This window comes from Bombina bombina, chromosome 1, assembly GCF_027579735.1.
Source record: "Bombina bombina isolate aBomBom1 chromosome 1, aBomBom1.pri, whole genome shotgun sequence".
Lineage (NCBI taxonomy): Eukaryota > Metazoa > Chordata > Amphibia > Anura > Bombinatoridae > Bombina > Bombina bombina.
In genome coordinates this window covers 106,910,998-106,933,513 of record NC_069499.1, presented here as the reverse complement: position 1 = coordinate 106,933,513, position 22,516 = coordinate 106,910,998, and the positions used below count along the sequence as shown (strand labels likewise).

Below are 22,516 nucleotides of genomic sequence, written 5' to 3'. Positions count from 1 at the left end.
ATAGGCCTTGTGCAATAGTTACATATGACCACTAGAGGGAACCATCTCCCCAGTGTAGGTGCATTTTGGCGCCCTGTGGAGGGTATTTAAATGTTTGTGTGTTGTTAATAAAAATATAGCATGAGGAAGGGGCTGTGACCCCGAAACGTTAGCTCTTTGTAATAAACATTGCCTTTTTAACCTTTGGAGTGCTGGAGTTCCATTTTGTGTTTGCTGATTGTTGGAGGGCTGTGGCAGTGCCCTTGGTCTCCTGTGCACCCATTCCTCTGTGCTGTGCTCTTTTTGGGATTCCATAGGAATCAATGGGATATCGGGCAGCACAGAACATGAGCTTTCGCTATGGTCAGACTCCCATTGACTCCTATGGGATCCGCCGCCTCCAGGGCGGCGGATTGAAATCCAGGTACGATGGCCCGGAATAGAGGCGAGCGTACCTGGTAGTAGTTTGATAACTACCAAAAGTAGTCAGATTGTGCCGAACTTGCGTTCGGAACATCTGGAGTGACGTAAGCATCGATCTGTGTCGGACTGAGTCCGGCGGATCGAAGCTTACTTCACTATATTCTACTTTTGCCGGGCAGTAGGGTTGATAACTAAGGCGAATCAGCCTCACCACAAGTACGCTGGTGAATTCCAGCGTATTTGTGGTTGACGGCTTGATAACTAGAGGCCAATGTGTCATTTGAAAGAAAACGAAATTTATGCTTACGTGAGTCCACGGCCCGTCCTGTTTTTTTAAGACAGGTTTTTTGTCATATATAAACCTCAGGCACCTCTGCACCTTGTTGCTTCCTTTCTCTCCTTTACTTTGGTCGAATGACTGGGGTTGGAGGGAAGGGAAGTGATATTTAAAAGATTTGCTGTGGTGCTCTTTGTCGCCTCCTGGTGGACAGGAGTGATATTCCCAATAGTAATTAGATGATCCATGAACTCACTGTGTCAAGAAATAAATACATTTATCAGGTAAGCATAAATTTAGTTGTATGTTCTTATTTGGCTACCAGAAGGAGCAGAGATTTGTTTTGGAACACCTTGCTGACTACACTGGAATTATAAGTGGCCCTAAGTAGTGGGGGTGATGGATATTCAGTAATGGGATTAATAAATTGGGGAGCAGTGTTAATATTTTTTCTTGGAAATGCATGCACTGTACCTAGATTTGTTCACTCATAGTAGAGGTTAAAGGGACAGTCTACACCTTGGTCATCTTAAAGGCTTACCTTAGATTAAGCTGCAAATAGCCTCCTGCACCTTTTCTATATCATGCAGCAGGAATGGTAAAAAAAAATATTTTAAAATGAATATTGTTTCTGGCCACTTTGAAATGGCTGCCAAGCTCTGCCCACTGATGACATCATGATCTGGACTGTATATCCCAGGACATACTTGAAAACAAGAGAAATGTCAATGTATCCTTCCTGGTAAAATAAATATTTTATAAATAAATATGGCATTCAATCAAAAAAGGCTCACTAGTTGGATTCAACAGACTGTCAATGCTATTTATCAGAGTGCCTAAAAGATTTGCAGCTTAATCTTAGGTAAGACTTTAAGATGACTAAGGTGTAGACTGTTGCTTTAAAGAGAACAAACAAAATTGAGTAATAGACGTAAGTTGGAAAGTTGATTATATTGCATGCTCTATCTGATTCAAAAAAGATGATTTTATTTTGACTCTATTGCCCCTTTAATTCTCTGAGGCTGTCTGTAGACCAGTCACTGTAGATCGATGAATTTATTTCTTTATTTTAACAAGTGTGTTTACTTATACACGTCTCTGTTTTTGGATATCTACCATTGGTTTCTTGTTATAGATCATGGTGCTTTCATCATGCATTGTTAGGGATTTGAGATTCCAAGTTATACAACAGAAAATAACAATCAAGTTCCATTTATTCCTCCTAGTATGTAGAATAACCTACACTGTTCTCCAGTTGAATTTGTTTTACAGCTGTGTGACATTATGAAGTAGGCAGGTAGTGGCGGTGTAATACTTTGTAATATTATCACATTTTCTGCCTAATTTAACATACATTTATTTAGTGTTAATTTGTGCAATAAACATTGAAAACATTTAATATTAGCTAGTTTTAGGTTAATTTGGCTCACATTTTAGCAGGGTGGTCATTAAAATCAGCCGGGTTGTGCCCCATTAAAAAGGACCTGGAGATAACACTGACCTAGGACCTGCTGAATTCCAGGGAATTGCATAACATCATCACTTTTATAACAGAAAATATATGAGATGGTGCCATAAATAGGAAATACTTCTTTTATTTGAAATCTGAATTCTTAACTAAGCTACTAAATGTTCTCTTCCTCATTAGGTCTACTGACTCCCAACAGAGCAGCCATGGCAAATGGACATTGTCTAGTAGTGACGATGATGATATTGACTCTAAGGACAGGGGAAAGCCATCTACGTCATCAGGGAAAGCGACCAGATTTGATTCAGAGCCACAGTTCCCATGCTCTGACGCCAGGAAGGCATCTCATAAAAGGAAATTAAACCCTTTAAAATTTAAAGATGAAGCCTCTATAAAAGAGCTATCCCTAGCCAAGAAACTGAAAACTGACCAGGAAGAATCAGGTTGGTGCTTATCAAGCAGCGATGATGAAGGTGGAAAGAGGAGAGTTAAGGCAAAGAGGGAAGATGTGCCCAGAAAACAACAAGGTCCAAAAACTGAGTATCATAGCCCAAAGCTGCACACGAAATACAAGACGCCGAGTGACGATCAGGATCCTTGGGAGCTTCTCCATGCTGGTGAACCTTTTTGCTTCTACCTCACTAAAGTCAGAGGGATCAAAGCTAAATACAACACAGGAGCTCTTCATATCAAAGGTATTGTTGGTAATAGGACACAATCATGTGAGAATGTATATCACATATACACATACAGACATTGAGTTGGTGATGCCAGGCTTCCCTTGCCCTTATGCATCTAGAACCTGTTCAGTCTGCCCATATCTAGTCCAGTGCCAACTCATGTTTACAACATACAGCCAAAGGTTCACTTTTACTGAACAAATTCAATGAATAATTGTAATCTAAATTAGAATAACCATTTTTTTTATCAGGAACCTCTGGTTATCTCCCTCCTCTTTATTAAATGCTGCATAATGGTGCCCAAAGGTAGTCCTCAGGATCTGCCAACTATTTCTGTGTGAAAAGAAGCTGTGCAAATTGCTTGTTTTTATCAGGAATACTAAACTTCATAGCATTGGCAGATGGAACTGGAGATGAGCACACCTGGTACAGATACACTATGCTGCTATCCATTAGATAATTTGTATCCTTATTGTTTTTTCTTTTTACAAGTTATGCCAAGGAACATGGACACTATCTCATTATACCTTTTTTGTAATGACCTCTGGAAACGATTTATCATTATTTCTTTAAAGGGACACTGTACTGTAACATTTCACCACTTTAATTTGTTCCCAGTGATCAATTTTACCTGCTTGAGAGTATTACATTTTAAACAACTTTCCAATTCACATCCATTATCTAAATGTGCACAATCTTTTTATATGCACTGTATTTGAGGCACCAGCTCCTAATGGGTATGTGCAAGATTATGCTTTTTGTGATTGGCTTATGGCTTTCACATGATGAATTAGCAATGACTAACGTTGCCATTTGTCAGAATAAATCTACTACTTCTTTGAAATCTAAGTGATTTTGCATTGTCTATATAGGAATAGTCTAGTCAAAATTAAACTTTACTGATTCAGATAGAGCATGCAATTTTAAGCAACCTTCTAATTTACTCCTATTATCAATTTTCCTTCGTTCTCTTGGTATCTTTATTTGAAAAAGCAAGAATGTAAGCATAGGAGCCGGCCCATTTTTGGTTCAGCACCTGGGTAGCACTTTCTGATTGGTGTCTAAATGTAGCCACTAATCAGCAAGCGCTACCCAGGTTCTGAACCAAAAATGGTCCAGCTCCTAAGTTTACATTCAAATAAAATAAGAGAATCAAGAAAAATTGATAATAGGAGTAAATTAGAAAGTTGCTTAAAATTGCATGCTCTATCTGAATCATGCAAGTTTAATTCTGACTAGACTATCCTTTCAATATGCATTTATTGATTATGCTATTCCACTGTGTTTAGTTGTCCTTTAACCTTTTTTAAAGAGTGTTCATGCAGCACTTTATAATACAATGAACTGCTTGTCTAAAAACATTGTCTCTTTAAAAACAGAATAACTGACTTTCTGGAAGTATATATTGTAAATGAGCTTGAAACCATTTAAAAAATCTTAGTACCTGTCATAACAATTATTGCAAGTAGCATTGTTTTTTTAAACTTGTTTTAACACATTTGCTTTTTTTAGTATGTGTAATCATAATTACAGTCATTTTGGCAAACAAATAACCCTCAAATTAATTTTTTACAGAAAATGTATTAAATAGTCCCTTACCAATAACATTGTGAGACAAAAGGCAGAGACTAATGAAATAATTCACAGAATTTCTCCCGTATATGTAGAGTCAGATTATAATACTTTTATTTGTTTGATTTGGCACTTAACATGAGTATTCTCTGATCCTTGATAAGTAAATGCAGTATCTGATATTCTAAAGCACAAAGGCTAATATTATAGTTTTTTTCTTTCATAAGGTGGTGAGAGTCCACAAGCAATTACTCCTGGGGTTCAACTTCTGGCCACTAGCAAAAGGCAAAGACTCCCAAAGCTCTAATAGCACGTAATCCAACCTCTCTGATATTTTAGTCTTTTCTTTGCCTCACAGGAGGAAGGTGAAGAATTGAGGTGCTCCAGATTCTTCTTTGAGAGTTGTCCTCATACTGATGTGAGGCCCATTTCTTTCATGTAATTGGCAAGAGTCCATGAGCTAGTGACGTGTGGGATATACATTCCTACCAGGAGGGGCAAAGTTTCCCAAACCTCAAAATGCCTATAAATACACCCTCACCACACCCACAATTCAGTTTTACAAACTTTGCCTCCTATGGAGGTGGTGAAGTAAGTTTGTGCTAGATTCTACGTTGATATGCGCTTCTCAGCATGCTGAAGCCCGGTTCCTCTCAGAGTGCAGTGAATGACAGAGACATGTGAAGGGAGTATTACCTATTGAATGCAATGGTCATCCTAACGGGGATCTATTTCATAGGTTCTCTGTTATCGGTCGTGGAGATTAATCTCCTACCTCCCTTTTCAGATCGACGATATACTCTTATATATACCATTACCTCTACTGATTCTCGTTTCAGTACTGGCTTGGCTATCTACTTTATGTAGATGAGTGTCTTTTGGTAAGTATGTTTTCCTTTATTTAAGACACTCTTAGCTATGGTTTGGCACTTTAAATGTAAAGTTCTAAATATCATGATTCAGGTTTATCAGTATATTTCCTTTTTTACAGACTGTCAGTTTTATTTTAGGAAATGCACATTAAAAAAAAATAAAAAAAAATTCTTACCTGAAATTTTTCAAAATTGACTTTTTTTCCAAATTGCGGGCTGTTGGGCTCGCGGGTGCGCAAAATGCTATAATTTATTGCGTCATATTTGGCTCGAGAATTACATTTGTTGACGTATTTTCGTCATTTCCGGCGTCTTACTTGGCGACGAAAATTTTCACGTAGTTGCGTCATCTATGACGCTTGTGTTTGTTGCAGCCGTTTTTGGCACCAAAAAATATTTTGTCAGTTGTGGGCGTCATACTTGGCGCCAGACTTTTGACATTATTTAAGTCTTCATGTATTTTTGCTTCTGGTTTCCAGAGGCTTATTCTGTTTGCATTTTCTCCTGTTAAGTGTAGTCAGTCCACGGGTCATCCATTACTTATGGGATTATAACTCCTCCCTAACAGGAAGTGCAAGAGGATCACCCAAGCAGAGCTGCTATATAGCTCCTCCCCTCTACGTCATACCCAGTCATTCTCTTGCACCTAACTAATAGATAGGATGTGTGAGAGGACAGTGGTTATTAAAACTTAGTTTTTTATTTCTTCAATCAAAAGTTTGTTATTTTAAACGGCACCGGAGTGTGTTGTTTTTTCTCAGGCAGCATTAGAAGAAGAATCTACCTGAGTTTGTATATGATCTTAGCGGACGTAACTAAGATCCATTTGCTGTTCTCTGCCATTCTGAGGAGCGAGGTAACTTCAGAACAGGGGACAGCGGGCAGGGTTCACCTGCAAATGAGGTATGTTGCAGTATATTAATTTCTAAGGAATGGAATTGACTGAGAAAATACTGCTAATACCGATAAAATGTAAGTACAGCCTTAAATGCAGTAGTAGCAACTGGTATCAGGCTGTTATGTATGTATGTTGGCACTGAAGTATTTCTGGGGAATGGCACTTCACTAAGAAAATACTGTATACATATAACTTATAGCCTTTCTGCAGTAAAAGCAACTAGCAACAGGCTTTTTTATAACTTCATGTATTTATATTTAAAACGTTTACTGGCTTGTTAATCGTTTTAGCTCTGAGGTACTTGGTGAAAAATTTTATGGGCATTAATTTCCACTTGGCTATCGTTGGTTTTAAATAAAATCAGTTTATTGAGCTTCCCCACTGTTGTATTATGAGTGGGAGGGGCCTATTTTGGCGCTTTTCTACGCAGTAGAAATTCAGTCACAAGTCTTCCTTGTTCTCCCTGCATGATCCAGGATGTCTCTTCAGAGCTCAGGGGTCTCCAAAACTAGTTTTGAGGGAGGTAATCGCTCACAGCAGACCTGTGAGACTGTGCTTGACTGTGATAAAAACGTATATATTTTATTGTTATCCGTTTTTTTGGTATTAAGGGGTTAATCATCCATTTGCTAGTGGGTGCAATCCTTTGCTAAATTAATACATTTACTGTAAAAATTTGGTTTCTATAACCAATCCGGTTCATTGTTATTTCAACTGTGACAGTTTTTGGGTGCTTCTTAAAGGCACAGTAACGTTTTTTATTTTGCTTGAAAATTGTTTTGAAAAGTATTTTCCAAGCTTGCTAGTCTAATTGCTAGTTTGTTTAAACATGTCTGACACAGAGGAATCTCTTTGTGCAATATGTTTAAAGGCCAATGTGGAGCCCAATAGAAATTTGTGTACTAATTGCATTGATGCTACTTTAAATAAAAGCCAATCTGTACATGTCAAGAAAATTTCACCAGACAACGAGGGGAAAGTTATGCCGACTAACTCTCCTCACGTGTCAGTACCTGCACCTCCCGCTCAGGAGGTGCGTGATATTGTGACGCCAAGTACATCAGGGCGGCCATTACAAATCACTTTACAAGACATGGCTAATGTTATGACTGAAGTTTTATCTAAATTGCCAGAACTTAGAGGTAAGCGCGACCACTCTGGGGTGAGAACAGAGTACGCTGATAATGTTAGGGCCATGTCTGATACTGCATCACAAATGGCAGAGCATGAAGACGGAGAGCTTCATTCTGTAGGTGACGGATCTGATCCAAATAGACTGGACTCAGACATTTAAAATTTTAAATTTAAGCTTGAGAACCTCCTTGTATTATTAGGGGAGGTATTAGCGGCTCTGAATGATTGTAACACGGTTGCAATCCCAGAGAAATTATGTAGGCTGGATAGATACTATGCGGTACCGGCGTGTACTGACGTCTTTCCTATACCTAAGAGGCTTACAGAGATTATTACTAAGGAGTGGGATAGGCCCGGTGTACCTTTTTCCCCCCCTCCTATATTTAGAAAAATGTTTCCAATAGACGCCACCACACGGGACTTATGGCAGACGGTCCCTAAGGTGGAGGGAGCAGTTTCTACTCTGGCTAAGCGTACCACTATCCCGGTGGAGGATAGCTGTGCCTTTTCAGATCCAATGGATAAAAAGTTAGAGGGTTACCTTAAGAAAATGTTTACTCAACAAGGTTTTATATTACAACCCCTCGCATGCATTGCGCCTGTCACGGCTGCGGCGGCATTCTGGTTTGAGTCTCTGGAAGAGACCCTTGACACAGCTCCATTGGATGAGATTACACACAAGCTTAAAGCCCTTAAGCTAGCTAATTCATTTATTTCTGATGCCGTAGTACATCTAACTAAGCTTACGGCTAAGAATTCTGGATTCGCCATTCAGGCGCGCAGAGCGCTGTGGCTAAAATCCTGGTCAGCCGATGTGACTTCTAAATCTAAATTGCTTAACATACCTTTCAAAGGGCAGACATTATTCGGGCCCGGTTTGAAAGAAATTATCGCTGACATTACCGGAGGTAAGGGCCATGCCCTGCCTCAAGACAGAGCCAAATCAAGGGCTAGACAGTCTAATTTTCGTGCCTTTCGTAACTTCAAGGCAGGAGCAGCATCAACTTCCTCCGCTCCAAAACAGGAAGGAACTGTTGCTCGCTACAGACAGGGCTGGAAACCTAACCAGACCTGGAACAAGGGCAAGCAGGCCAGAAAACCTGCTGCTGCCCCTAAGACATGAAGTGAGGGCCCCCAATCCGGAAACGGATCTAGTAGGGGGCAGACTTTCTCTCTTCGCCCAGGCTTGGGCAAGAGATATCCAGGATCCCTGGGCGTTAGAGATCATATCTCAGGGATATCTTCTGGACTTCAAAGCTTCTCCTCCAAAAGGGAGATTTCATCTTTCAAGGTTGTCAACAAACCAGATAAAGAAAGAGGCGTTTCTACGCTGTGTACAAGATCTTTTACTAATGGGAGTGATCCACCCGGTTCCGCGGTCGGAACACGGGCAAGGGTTTTACTCAAATCTGTTTGTGGTTCCCAAGAAAGAGGGAACCTTCAGACCAATCTTGGATTTAAAGATCCTAAACAAATTCCTAAGAGTTCCATCGTTCAAAATGGAAACTATTCGGACAATCTTACCCATGATCCAAAAGGGTCAATACATGACCACAGTGGATTTAAAGGATGCCTACCTTCACATACCGATTCACAAAGATCATTACCGGTTCCTAAGGTTTGCCTTCCAAGACAGGCATTACCAGTTTGTAACTCTTCCCTTCGGGTTAGCTACTGCCCCAAGAATATTTACAAAGGTTCTGGCTTCTCTTCTGGCGGTACTAAGACCGCGAGGAATATCGGTAGCTCCGTACCTAGACGACATTCTGATACAAGCGTCAAGTTTCCAAACTGCCAAGTCTCATACAGAGTTTGTACTGGCATTTCTAAGGTCACATGGGTGGAAAGTGAATGAAGAAAAGAGTTCTCTATTGCCACTCACAAGAGTTCCCTTTTTAGGGACTCTTATAGATTCTGTAGAAATGAAAATTTACCTGACAGAAGACAGGTTAACAAAGCTTCTAAATGCTTGCCGTGTCCTGCATTCCATTCCACACCCGTCAGTGGCTCAATGCATGGAGGTAATCGGCTTAATGGTAGCGGCAATGGACATAGTACCCTTTGCACGCCTGCATCTCAGACCACTGCAATTGTGCATGCTAAGTCAGTGGAATGGGGATTACTCAGATTTGTCCCCTATGCTGAATCTGGATCAAGAGACCAGAAATTCTCTTCTATGGTGGCTCTCTCGGCCACATCTGTCCAAGGGGATGCCCTTCAGCAGGCCAGATTGGACGATTGTAACAACAGACGCCAGCCTGATAGGTTGGAGGCGCTGTCTGGAACTCCCTGAAGACTCAGGGATCATGGACTCAGGAGGAGAGTCTCCTTCCCATAAATATTCTGGAATTAAGAGCAGTTTTCAATGCCCTTCTGGCTTGGCCTCAGTTAGCAACTCTGAGGTTCATCAGGTTTCAGTCGGACAACATCACGACTGTGGCTTACATCAACCATCAGGGAGGGACAAGGAGTTCCCTAGCGATGATGGAAGTCTCAAAGATAATTCACTGGGTAGAGTCTCACTCTTGCCACCTATCAGCGATCCACATCCCAGGCGTGGAGAACTGGGAAGCGGACTTTCTAAGTCGCCAGACTTTTCATCCGGGGGAGTGGGAACTTCATCCGGAGGTCTTTGCCCAAATACTTCGGCGTTGGGGCAAGCCAGATCTGGATCTCATGGCGTCTCGCCAGAACGCCAAACTTCCTTGTTACGGATCCAGGTCCAGAGACCCGGGAGCAGTTCTGATAGATGCTCTGACAGCACCTTGGGCCTTCAACATGGCTTATGTGTTTCCACCATTTCCGATGCTTCCTCGATTGATTGCCAGGATCAAACAGGAGAGAGCATCAGTGATTCTAATAGCACCTGCGTGGCCACGCAGGACCTGGTATGCAGACCTAGTGGACATGTCGTCCTGTCCACCATGGTCTCTACCTCTGAGACAGGACCTTCTGGTGCAGGGTCCTTTCAAACATCCAAATCTAATTTCTCTGAGGCTGACTGCATGGAGATTGAACGCTTGATTCTATCAAAGCGTGGATTCTCGGAGTCAGTGATTGATACCTTAATACAGGCTAGGAAGCCTGTTACCAGGAAAATTTACCATAAAATATGGCGCAAATACTTGCATTGGTGCGAATCCAAGAGTTACTCATGGAGTAAGGTTAGGATTCCTAGGATATTGTCTTTTCTACAAGAAGGTTTAGAAAAGGGTTTATCCGCTAGTTTGTTAAAGGGACAGATCTCAGCTTTGTCCATCCTTTTTCACAAACGTCTGTCAGAAGTTCCAGACGTTCAGGCTTTTTGTCAGGCTTTGGCCAGGATTAAGCCTGTGTTTAAAACTGTTGCTCCGCCATGGAGCTTAAACTTAGTTCTTAACGTTTTACAGGGTGTTCCATTTGAACCCCTTCATTCCATTGATATCAAGCTGTTATCTTGGAAAGTTCTGTTTTTAATGGCTATTTCCTCGGCTCGAAGAGTCTCTGAGTTATCGGCCTTACATTGTGATTCCCCTTATCTGATTTTCCATTCAGACAAGGTAGTTCTGCGTACTAAACCTGGGTTCTTACCTAAGGTAGTCACTAACAGGAATATCAATCAAGAGATTGTTGTTCCATCATTGTGCCCTAACCCTTCCTCAAAGAAGGAACGACTTCTGCACAATCTGGACGTTGTCCGTGCCCTGAAATTTTATTTGCAGGCAACTAAAGATTTTCGACAAACTTCTTCCCTGTTTGTCGTGTATTCTGGACAGAGGAGAGGTCAAAAGGCTTCGGCTACCTCTCTCTCCTTCTGGCTTCGTAGCATAATACGTTTAGCCTATGAGACTGCTGGACAGCAGCCTCCTGAAAGAATTACAGCTCATTCCACCAGAGCTGTGGCTTCCACCTGGGCCTTTAAGAATGAGGCCTCTGTTGAACAGATTTGCAAGGCTGCAACTTGGTCTTCACTTCACACTTTTTCCAAATTTTACAAATTTGACACTTTTGCTTCTTCAGAGGCTGTTTTTGGGAGAAAGGTTCTTCAGGCAGTGGTTCCTTCCGTGTAATGAGCCTGCCTGTCCCTCCCGTCATCCGTGTACTTTTAGCTTTGGTATTGGTATCCCATAAGTAATGGATGACCCGTGGACTGACTACACTTAACAGGAGAAAACAAAATTTATGCTTACCTGATAAATTCCTTTCTCCTGTAGTGTAGTCAGTCCACGGCCCGCCCTGTTTTTTTATGGCAGGTCTAAATTTTAAATTATACTCCAGTCACCACTGCACCCTATAGTTTCTCCTTTCTCGTTTGGTTTTCGGTCGAATGACTGGGTATGATGTAGAGGGGAGGAGCTATATAGCAGCTCTGCTTGGGTGATCCTCTTGCACTTCCTGTTAGGGAGGAGTTATAATCCCATAAGTAATGGATGACCCGTGGACTGACTACACTACAGGAGAAAGGAATTTATCAGGTAAGCATAAATTTTGTTTTTTCCCATTCCTGAAACTGTCATATAAGGAAATTGATAATTTTGCTTTATATGTTCTTTTTTCTATTACATATTGCAAGATGTCCCAATCTGACCCTGTATCAGAATCTACTTCTGGAATGCTGCTGCCTGATGTCGGTTCTACCAAAGCTAAGTGCATTTGTTGTAAACTTGTGGTAACTGTTCCTCCGGCTGTAGTTTGTGTTAGTTGTCATGATAAACTTTCAAACGCAGACAATATTTCCATTAGTAATAATCCATTACCTGTTGTTGTTCCTTCAACATCTAATGTTCAGGATATTCCTGTTAATGTAAAATAATTTGTTTCTAATTCTATTCAGAAGGCCCTGTCTGTTATACCACCTTCTAATAAACGTAAAAGGTCTTTTAAAACTTCTCATAAATTCGATGAATTTTTAAATGACCGCCAGCATTCTGATTTATCTATCTCTGATGAGGATCTATCTGGTTCAGAAGATTCTGCCTCAGATATTGACACTGACAAAACTTCATATTTATTTAAAATGGAGTATATTCGTTCTTTATTAAGAGAGTTGTTGATTGCATTAGATATGGAGGAGACTAGTCCTCTTGATATTAAAACCAGTAAACGTTTAAATTCGGTTTTTAAACCTCATGTAGTTATTCCAGAGGTTTTTCCAGTTCCTGATGCTATTTCAGAGGTAATTTCTAGGGAATGGAATAGTCTGGGTACTTCATTTACTCCTTTTTCAAGGTTTAAGAGACTGTACCCTTTGCCGACTGATAGATTGGAGTTTTGTGAAAAGATCCCCAAAGTTGATGGGGCTATCTCTACTCTTGCTAAGCGTACTACTATTCCTACGGCAGATAGTACTTCTTTTAAAGATCCTTTAGATAGTAAGCTTGAATCTTATCTAAGGAAGGCTTATTTATGTTCAGGTCTTCTTCTTAGGCCTGCTATTTCTTTGGCTGATGTTGCTGCAGCTTCAACTTTTTGGTTGGAAACTTTAGCGCAACAAGTACCAGATCCTAATGTGTATAGCATTGTTAAGCTAATTCAACATGCTAATAATTTCATTTGTGATGCCATTTTTTATATAATTAGAATTGATGTCAGGTATATGTCTTTAGCTATTTTAGCTAGAAGAGCTTTATGGCTTAAATCTTGGAATGCGGATATGACTTCTAAGTCAACGTTGCTATCTCTATCTTTCCAAGGTAATAAATTATTTGGTTCTCAGTTGGATTCTATAATTTCAACGGTTACTGGGGGGGGGGAGCCTTTTTGCCTCAGGATAAAAAATCTAAGGGTAAATTTAGGGTTGCTAACCGTTTTCGTTCCTTTCGTCAGAATTAGGAACAGAAACCTGACCCTTCCCCTAAAGGAACGGTTTCCAATTGGAAGCCTTCTCCAGTCTGGAATAAATACAAGCCTTTTAGAAAATCAAAACCAGCCCCCAAGTCCGCATGAAGGTGCGACCCTCATTCCAGCGCAGCTGGTAGGGGGCAGACTTCGGTTTTTCAAGGATGTTTGGATCAATTCAATCCAAAATCATTGGATTCAGAACATTGTTTCTCAAGGGTACAGAATAGGTTTCAAGGTAAGACCGCCTGTGAGAAGTTTCTTTCTCTCACGCATTCTAGTGAAACCAGTAAAGGCTCAGGTTTTCCTGAAGTGTGAGTTATCCGGAGTAATTGTGCCAGTTCCATATCTGGAACGGGGTCTGGGGTTTTATTCAAATCTGTTCATTGTTCCAAAGAAAGAGAATTCTTTCAGACCAGTTCTGGATCTAAACATTTTGAATCGTTATGTAAGAATACCAACATTCAAAATGGTGACTATAAGGACTATTCTGCCTTTTATTCAGCAAGGGCATTATATGTCCACAATAGACTTACAGGATGCTTATCTTCATATTCCGATTCATCCAGATCATTATCAGTTCCTGAGATTCTCTTTTCTAGACGGGCATTACCAATTTGTTGCTCTTCTTTTTGGCCTAGCAACAGCTCCAAGGATCTTTTCAAAGGTTCTCGGTGCCCTACTCTCTGTAATCAGAGAGCAGGGTATTGCGGTGTTTCCTTATTTGGACAATATCTTGGTACTTGCTCAGTATTTACATTCTACAGAATCTCACACGAATCAACTAGTGTTGTTTCTTCAAAGACATGGTTGGAGGATCAATTTACCAAAAAGTTCCTTGATTCCTCAGACAAGGGTAACCTTTTTAGGATTCCAAATAGATTCAGTATCCATGACTTTGTCTCTAACAGACAAAAGACATATGAAATTGGTTTCAGCTTGTCGGAACCTTCAGTCTCAGTCATTCCCTTCAGTAGCTATGTGCATGGAGGTTTTAGGTCTCATGACTGCAGCATCGGACGCGATCCCCTTTGCTCGTTTTCACATGAGACCTCTTCAGCTTTGTATGCTGAACCAATGGTGCAGGGATTGTACAAAGATATCACAATTAATATCCTTAAATCCCAATGTTCGACTATCTCTGACTTGGTGGTTAGATCACCATCGTTTAGTTCAAGGGGCCTCTTTTGTTCGTCCAACCTGGACTGTGATCACAACAGATGCAAGTCTTTCAGGTTGGGGAGCTGTCTGGGGATCTCTGACAGTGCAGGGGGTTTGGAAATCTCAAGAGGCGAGATTACCAATCAATATTTTGGAACTCCGTGCGATTCTCAGAGCTCTTCAGTTTTTGGCCTCTTCTGAAGAGAGAACCGTTTATTTGTTTTCAGACAGACAATGTCACAACCGTGGCGTATGTCAATCATCAAGGTGGGACTCACAGTCCTCAAGCTATGAAAGAAGTATCTCGGATACTTGCATGGGCGGAATCCAGCTCTTGTCTAATCTCTGCAGTCCATATCCCAGGTATAGACAATTGGGAAGCGGATTATCTCAGTCGCCAGACTTTACATCCGGGAGAATGGTATCTTCACCCAGATGTGTTTCTTCAGATTGTTCAGATGTGGGGGCTTCCAGAAATAGATCTGATGGCTTCTCATCTAAACAGGAAACTTCCCAGGTATCTGTCCAGGACCAGGGATCCTCAGGCGGAAGCAGTGAATGCGTTGTCACTTCCTTGGAATTATCAACCTGCTTATATCTTTCTGCCTCTAGTTCTTCCAAGAGTGATTTCCAAAATCATAATGGAGCATTCATTTGTACTGCTGGTGGCTCCAGCATGGCCACACAGGTTTTGGTATGCGGATCTGGTTCGGATGTCCAGTTGCCAACCTTGGCCACTTCCGTTAAGGTCAGACCTTCTATCTCAAGGTCCATTTTTCCATCAGGATCTCAAATCATTAAATTTGAAGGTATGGAGATTGAACGTTTAGTGCTTAGTCATAGAGGTTTCTCTGACTCAATTATTAATACTATGTTGCAGGCTCGCAAATCTGTGTCTAGAAAGATTTATTACCGAGTTTGGAAGACTTACATTTCATTGTGTTCTTCTCATAAATTATCTTGGCATTCTTTTAGAATTCCTAGAATTTTACAGTTTCTTCAGGATGGTTTGGATAAGGGTTTGTCTGCAAGTTCCTTGAAAGGACAAATCTCTGCTCTTTCTGTTCTGTTTCACAGAAAAATTGCTAATCTTCCTGACATTCATTGTTTTGTACAGGCTTTGGTTCGTATCAAGCCTGTCATTAAGCCTATTTCTCCTCCATGGAGTCTTAATTTGGTTTTGAGGACTTTACAGGCTCTTCCGTTTGAGCCTATGCATTCTCTGGACATTAAATTACTTTCTTGGAAAGTATTGTTTCTTTTGGCCATCTCTTCTGCTAGAAGAGTTTCTGAATTATCTGCTCTTTCTTGTGAGTCTCCTTTTCTGATTTTTCATCAGGATAAGGCGGTTTTGCGGACTTCATTTAAATTTTTACCTAAAGTTGTGAATTCCAACAACATTAGTAGAGAAATTGTTGTCCCTTCGTTGTGTCCTGATCCTAAGAATTCTTTGGAAAGATCTTTGCATTTTTTGGACATGGTTAGAGCTTTGAAATATTATGTTGAAGCTACTAAAGATTTCAGAAAGACTTCTAGTCTATTTGTTATCTTTTCTGGTTCTAGGAAAGGTTTTGATTCATCATGCTTATTTGGAGTCGGGTAAATCCCCGCCTCAGAGGATTACGGCTCATTCTACTAGGTCAGTTTCTACTTCCTGGGCTTTTAAGAATGAAGCTTCTGTTGATCAGATTTGCAAAGCAGCAACTTGGTCTTCTTTGCATACTTTTACTAAATTCTACCATTTTGATGTTTTCTCTTCTTCAGAAGCAGTTTTTGGTAGAAAAGTTCTTCAGGCAGCTGTTTCAGTTTGATTCTTCTGCTTATAATTTCAGTTTTTTTCATTATAAGATTAAAACTTTTTGATTTGGGTTGTGGATTCTTTTTTCAGCGGAATTGGCTGTCTTTATTTTTAGCCCTCCCTCTCTAGTGACTCTTGCGTGGAGTTCCACATCTTGGGTATTTGCTATCCCATACGTTACTAGCTCATGGACTCTTGCCAATTACATGAAAGAAAACAATTTATGTAAGATCTTACCTGATAAATTAATTTCTTTCATATTGGCAAGAGTCCATGAGGCCCACCCTTTTTGTGGTGGTTATGATTTTTTTGTATAAAGCACAATTATTCCAATTCCTTGTTGATGCTTTCGCTCCTTTCTTATCACCCCACTTCTTGGCTATTCGTTAAACTGAATTGTGGGTGTGGTGGGGGGTGTATTTATAGGCATTTTGAGGTTTGGGAAACTTTGCCCCTCCTGGTAGGAATGTATATCCCATACGTCACTAACTCATGGACAATATGAAATAAATGAATTTATCAGGTAAGTTCTTACATAAATTATGTTTTTCCCCCCAGAGAGCTGCTACTGAGAGACAGAGGGAGATTTGAGTATTCTGCAGTGATATAATCACTCCCAGTAAAGGAGTTAGTCACAAGCCTGCCACAGGTGTTGTGGGGATCCATTTCTAGCCCCCTCCTGATGTTGGGTCGTCGATATACTTTACAAAGAGATCCACTGCTGTGACGTACACAACACTGGATAGGCTCTCTACTTGAAGCAGTATTTTCTGTAGCCAGTATGCATGGTAGAGTTGGTGCATCTGAGGTAAGGGGAGCCATTTTTTTTAACTCAAATAGACCACAGGCTATTAGGGGGTACACCAATTTTAAGGTACATCATAGCCAGGGGACATACACATGTAACAGACTTATTCCACCTTTATTACTTAGGCTTTTCATACACAGGCTATTAATTATGGAAACATAATTATGTGTTAATAAATGTTAATTAATATTTAGATAATTCACCTGGGAGTTACATCTCAATGCAACTTTATACACTCGGTTATATACAACGTAAAAGGGATTAAACTGCCAATGTGAGTCTCATTGTGTATTTAAAGGGATATGAAAACCACATTTTTTTTCTTTCATGATTCAAATAGAGCATGCAATTTTAAGCAGCTTTCAATTTTATAAATTATCAATTTTTCTTTGTTCTTTTGGTATCTTTGTTTGAAAAAGCAGGCATGTAAGCTTAGGAGCTGGCCCATTTTTGGTTCAGCACTGTGGGTAGCGCTTGATTATTGGTGGCTATATTTAGAAAGTTGCTTAAAATGGCATCCTCTATCTGAATCATGAATCCCTTTATTGATTTTTGTGCACTGAATTAGCACTGCAGTTACAGTTAGAAACTGGGCTATTTCCCTCTCTTTTTTGTAAATACCTCAACTGCTTTGTTTCTAAATACAACTGATATTTTTCAAATGACTTATTACTGAAGGATAAGATCATTTTTATTAATTATTATACCAGGCCATATTTTTATACAGGGCATTATTATCATTTACTATTATAACACAAGGGAGGTTTTCCCTTTTAATACTTATAGCTCAAGGTTGTCTGTCTCATATGTTTCAGACTTTATTCTACAAGGTCCCAGTTACATTGTTTCCTAACATTGTATTTACTATTTTTACGTGTATTTACATTAAAAGAAAATGGTGGTTGACTTTATTTAATTTGTATAATTGTGTATCCTTTAGAGCAGGGGTATCAAGCACATTGTATTGGGGGACCACTGGCCAAGTGTTCTCTCATGGGGGCCACTTGAACACAGTGAGTGTTCTGGAACTGGATATAATAGAAACCTGATGTGTCATTTACCTAACTAGTAGTGTATGGTAGGAGCTGTAGTCCAAAATAGACATACAGGGGCCAATTTATCAAGGGTTGAATAGTCCCTGTTTCCGCGCGAGCCTTTAGGCTCGCCAGAAACAGCAGTTATACAGCAGCGGTCTTAAGACAATTGCTCCTTAACTGGTCCACCTGCTCTGAAGCTGCAGACTGCAAACCGCCCGATCCTATACGATCGGGCCGATTCAGGGGCCGGCATTGGTGAACTACTTGTGCAGTGTTAAATGCTGACAGCGTATGCTGTCTGCATTCAGCGATGTCTGGAGGACATGATACGCTACAGGGTATCATGTCAGACAGACATTGATAAATCGGCCCAACACAGTCTACCTCTTAGAACCTTAAGAAAATGGGGTAAGGCCAAGTTATTAATTTATCTAATAAACAAGGGAGGGCCAGATTAAACTATCTTGAGGGCCGCATATGGCCCCAGGGCCAGTAATTTGAGACTAATGGTTTAGAGGTTAGATCCACTGATAACAATTTTATTTTGCAGGATTGTTGCCAATTCAGTTTTCCAATTCCTGAATGGATCTCCTTAGGCAATCTAACAGTCCAATACTGCTTTTGCCTCTAAAGGAATCTGTCTTCCCTCTGTTTCTTCAATACAAGGGAGTGCTTCAGATTTTGCCTGAGATTTAAAGGGACATTAAACACTAAATAAATGCTAGATAGAATGATGCATTCAAAGAAAAGATTAGTCTGAGAATAACATGTAGATGACATACTTTTTAAAGTTTCATTAGCTGTTTAAATATTGACAAAATAAGTGTAAAGTTTTAGTGCCTATAAAACAATGGGAGCTGCCATATTGTAACTTAGGTTATCTTCTCTGCTGTGGCCAATTAGGGACAGTTATAAATATGTCACTAGAGTGTGCAGAGACTGGCTGTGTGGAATAGAACAGTGTTCTACACTTTCATTTCTAACAGCAACTGAAAAACTCACAATTTCAAAATGGTATTACAGGAAAAGGGGAGAAAATAAATAATTAAATTATATTGCAGAGGTTTTTTATGTATACAATTTATAAAAAAAATTATTACCCACTCAAAGTGTTAAATGTCCCTTTAAATGTTTGTGTGCTCCGTAGTTGTGGCAGCTTTGCCTCCTCCAAGTATGCGCAAAAGTTCTATGTCTGAAAGTCATCCTAAAGTCACATTATCAGATTGTAAATTCATAATTGGAGATCAGATCTCCTTAAAGTTTTCAGACTCAGACACCTCAGGTTGTTTTCGAAACTTGAGATTTTATGATGATCAGGAGTGTTTTTTACTAATCACAGAGTTCACCTGTTTCATGTTTTAGTCCCTCACAAAGCAGTCTATAAAATGACTCGTCTACTAACTCTTTACAAAGTCATATTGCTGCTTTTTGTGTTTCATACTGCAGGAAAATTGCTAAGTGTCTTGACATCAAGGCTTTTCTCAGGCTTAGTCAGGATATATCCAGTGTCTAAACCAAGTTCTCTTCTTTGGAACATGAATTTTTTTTTAACAAGCTTTTTAGGTTTCTCTTTCGAACCTGCATTATTTGGATATTTAGATTCTTTCTTGGAAGTTTTTGTTGTTTTGATCAATATCTTCTGCTGGAAGACTAATCAGGAGATTATAGCTCTTTGCCTTGTTCTAATCCAAATAATTAATTTGATGGTCTCTTTATTTAGATATTAGATTATATTTGTAAATTACAAAGATTTTTAGACAATCCTTTAATTTGTTTGTTCCTTGGTCCACGTAAAAGTACTCATCAGTTTCTTTAGCTTTTTGGCTAAATCTCTTGATTACCAAGGTTTACGTAGAGGCAGGATAGTATTTTCCAAAACACATTATGCCCTTCTTTTCTAGATCAGTTTTCATCTTGGGTTTTCAAGAATGAGGATTATATTGAAGACATTTGCAAGGCAACAACATACTTTCTTTAAATGATACCTCTTTGGGTATAGGTAGGTAAGGTAAGTCCTTCAGGTAGCAGTGTCTGGTAATTAAGTGCCTGCTTTTAAAAACATTTTGTCCCACCCAATTACTTGTGGACTCTCGCCACCTTATGAAAGAAATAAAAATGTATGCTGTCTTGATCAATACATTTCTTTCATGGTGGTGAGAATCCACAAAATCCACCAATTTTTATTGTTTACGTTTTTTTTTTTCTGGTGGCAGTTCAAGTTTCCACCTCATTTTCCCTACTTTGTCCTTAACTCTACCTTTCTACTTCTCATTTCTTGGTTATACATAAGGCTAGAATACCAGAGAGGTGGGAGGGATTAAGTGCTCTTAGAGCTTTGGGAATCTTTGCCTCCTCCTGGTGGCCAGATGTTGAATCCCAGGAGTAATGGCTCATGGACTCTCACCGCCATTAAATAAATGAATTTATCAGGTAAGCATACATTTTCTTTTTTCTGACAACAAAAACCTGATCATGGAGCACATACTGTTAAATATTGCTGGCTATACCTATTTACCAGAATCTGATCTTCACCCTGACAGATATTTTATCTCCTCTCTTTGGGACACTGGTGTCTTCTGTACAGGTAAGTGATAATTATTTTTTATGCCATTATTGATTTTGATATATAACAGTTATCTACTAACATCTCAAATAAAATACATTGCCATTACAATACATTTCTGCTGTCTTGCAATAGATTTAATATATAAGCCGGTTGTGAATCTTTCTAAATTTATTATCCTCTTGCTTGCTGCAAGTGTTTTTTAATAGCCAAACTTTCCTCACAACTTAGTAGATCCGTCTTGCCACTTAAAGGGACAGTATACACCAATTTTAATATAACTGCATGTAATAGACACTACTATAAAAAATAAGATGCACAGATACGGATATAAAAATCCAGTATAAAATGGTTTAAAAACTTACTTAGAAGCTCTCAGTTTAGCTCTGTTGAAAAGGTAGCTGGAAAGCTCACTGCAAGTGGGAAATAAGACACTCCCCCTCCCCCTTCTTTTGCATATGAAAAGACTCTTTACACAAACAGGAGCAAGCTGGAGAAGGTAGCTGACAGTATTCTCATAAAACTTTGGGGCTTGGTTAGGAGTCTGAAAATCAGAGCAATGTTATTTAAAAATAAGCAAAACTATACATTTAAAAAAAAAAAAAAAAAAAAAACACTTCATGGGCTATATAAATAGATCATCTGCAAAACATTTATGCAAAGAAAAAAATGAGTGTATAATGTCCCTTTAATACTATAAATCTTGAATTGTTTTGCAGTATTTTATTCCTTCTGCTGAGGCCAGTTTTGGGCAGATATGTGGCAGGGTTTTGCTTGTGATGTCCGCAGTATGCATTTCCAATTCTCTGACGTGGAAAACCCACAATTAGGAAAGGGTGTAGTGGAAAATTCAGGGTTAATAGATAATTACAGTATATTGCTGAGTTTTTCTGCTACACATAAACGTTTTATATTACAATCCCAAGATGATTTATGTAATCTCCACTCCCTTTTAGGAATAAATAGTATATTTTGTAGTTTTATTATTGTCTAAAATGTTTTTGGTTGTTTGTTCTGGGATGTTAAATTCACTCTAACAGCTGCGTAGCCCAGTGTTTGAGCCATGAACTGCAGCTAATTACATGTTTCTGGCTCCTGATTTTTAGAGGATTCTACAAATATATATGGACATTCCTTCACTGACTTGTGCAAATATAAAAGTAGCTGGAGTGTGTTTAGGATCACAGAGAAACACAGAGATTTGCTAACTGATAAATATTATTAGATGTAAACATTGAGCATTTTGTGAACTTCACATTTCATCTGTATCTCTGCATGCTGTAGAATTAAGAATGTCTCTACATTCTTCAGCAAGCCTCTTTGTATAAAAGAGAAAAGTAAAGTCAAAATTAAAGGCATAGTCTAGTCCAAATTAAACTTTCATGATTCAGAATGAGCATGCTATTTTAAGAAACTTTCTAATGTACTCCTATTATCAATTTTTCTTCGTTCTTTTGGTGACTTTATTTGAAAAAGCAAGAATGTCAGCTTAGGAGGAGTCCCATTTTTTGGTTTAGGACCTGGGTAGCACTTGCTAATTGGTGTCTAAATGTAGCCATCAATCAGTTTGCACTACCCAGGTGCTGAACCAAAAATGGGCCGGCTTCTAAGCTGACATTCTTGCTTTTTCAAATAATGGCACCAAGAGAACGAAGAAATTTTTTATAATAGGAGTAAATTAGAATGGTGCTTAAAATTGCATTTGGGTTTGGTATACCTTTAATAAAACGTATAGAGAAGCAAAAACAGGCCTTGCTAATTGGATACATGGGGCAGGGACAGACATCCATATCTAGCTTAACCTAAACAGAATTCTCTTTGGTAACCCAGAAGTGTTTTCTCCCCACTTGTTCCCAGCCGTGTAGCTTTACCTAAGAAATCCCAAGTGCAGCCTGTGACCAACTCTACTTGGTAGCTAAGTTCATTCTACTCATGATGTAAGAAACGGAGTAGTGGTTTGTAACGTTATTTAATTTGAACAGCAAGACAGCAGTTCTTTAGAGTAAAAGAGACATACAACTGTATATAG

The 22,516-nt window shown here is 39.4% G+C and overlaps 1 protein-coding gene across 1 annotated transcript in view; it reads left to right on the top strand.

The window, feature by feature from the left end:
* TDP1 (tyrosyl-DNA phosphodiesterase 1) overlaps nucleotides 1–22,516 on the top strand; it is a 698,490-nt gene that overhangs the window by 51,323 nt on the left and 624,651 nt on the right. Inside the window, exons 2-3 of the mRNA XM_053697569.1 lie at nucleotides 2,328–2,842; nucleotides 20,465–20,508. Coding sequence (XP_053553544.1) covers nucleotides 2,328–2,842; nucleotides 20,465–20,508 — 559 coding nt within the window. The remainder of the gene's footprint in view (nucleotides 1–2,327; nucleotides 2,843–20,464; nucleotides 20,509–22,516) is intronic.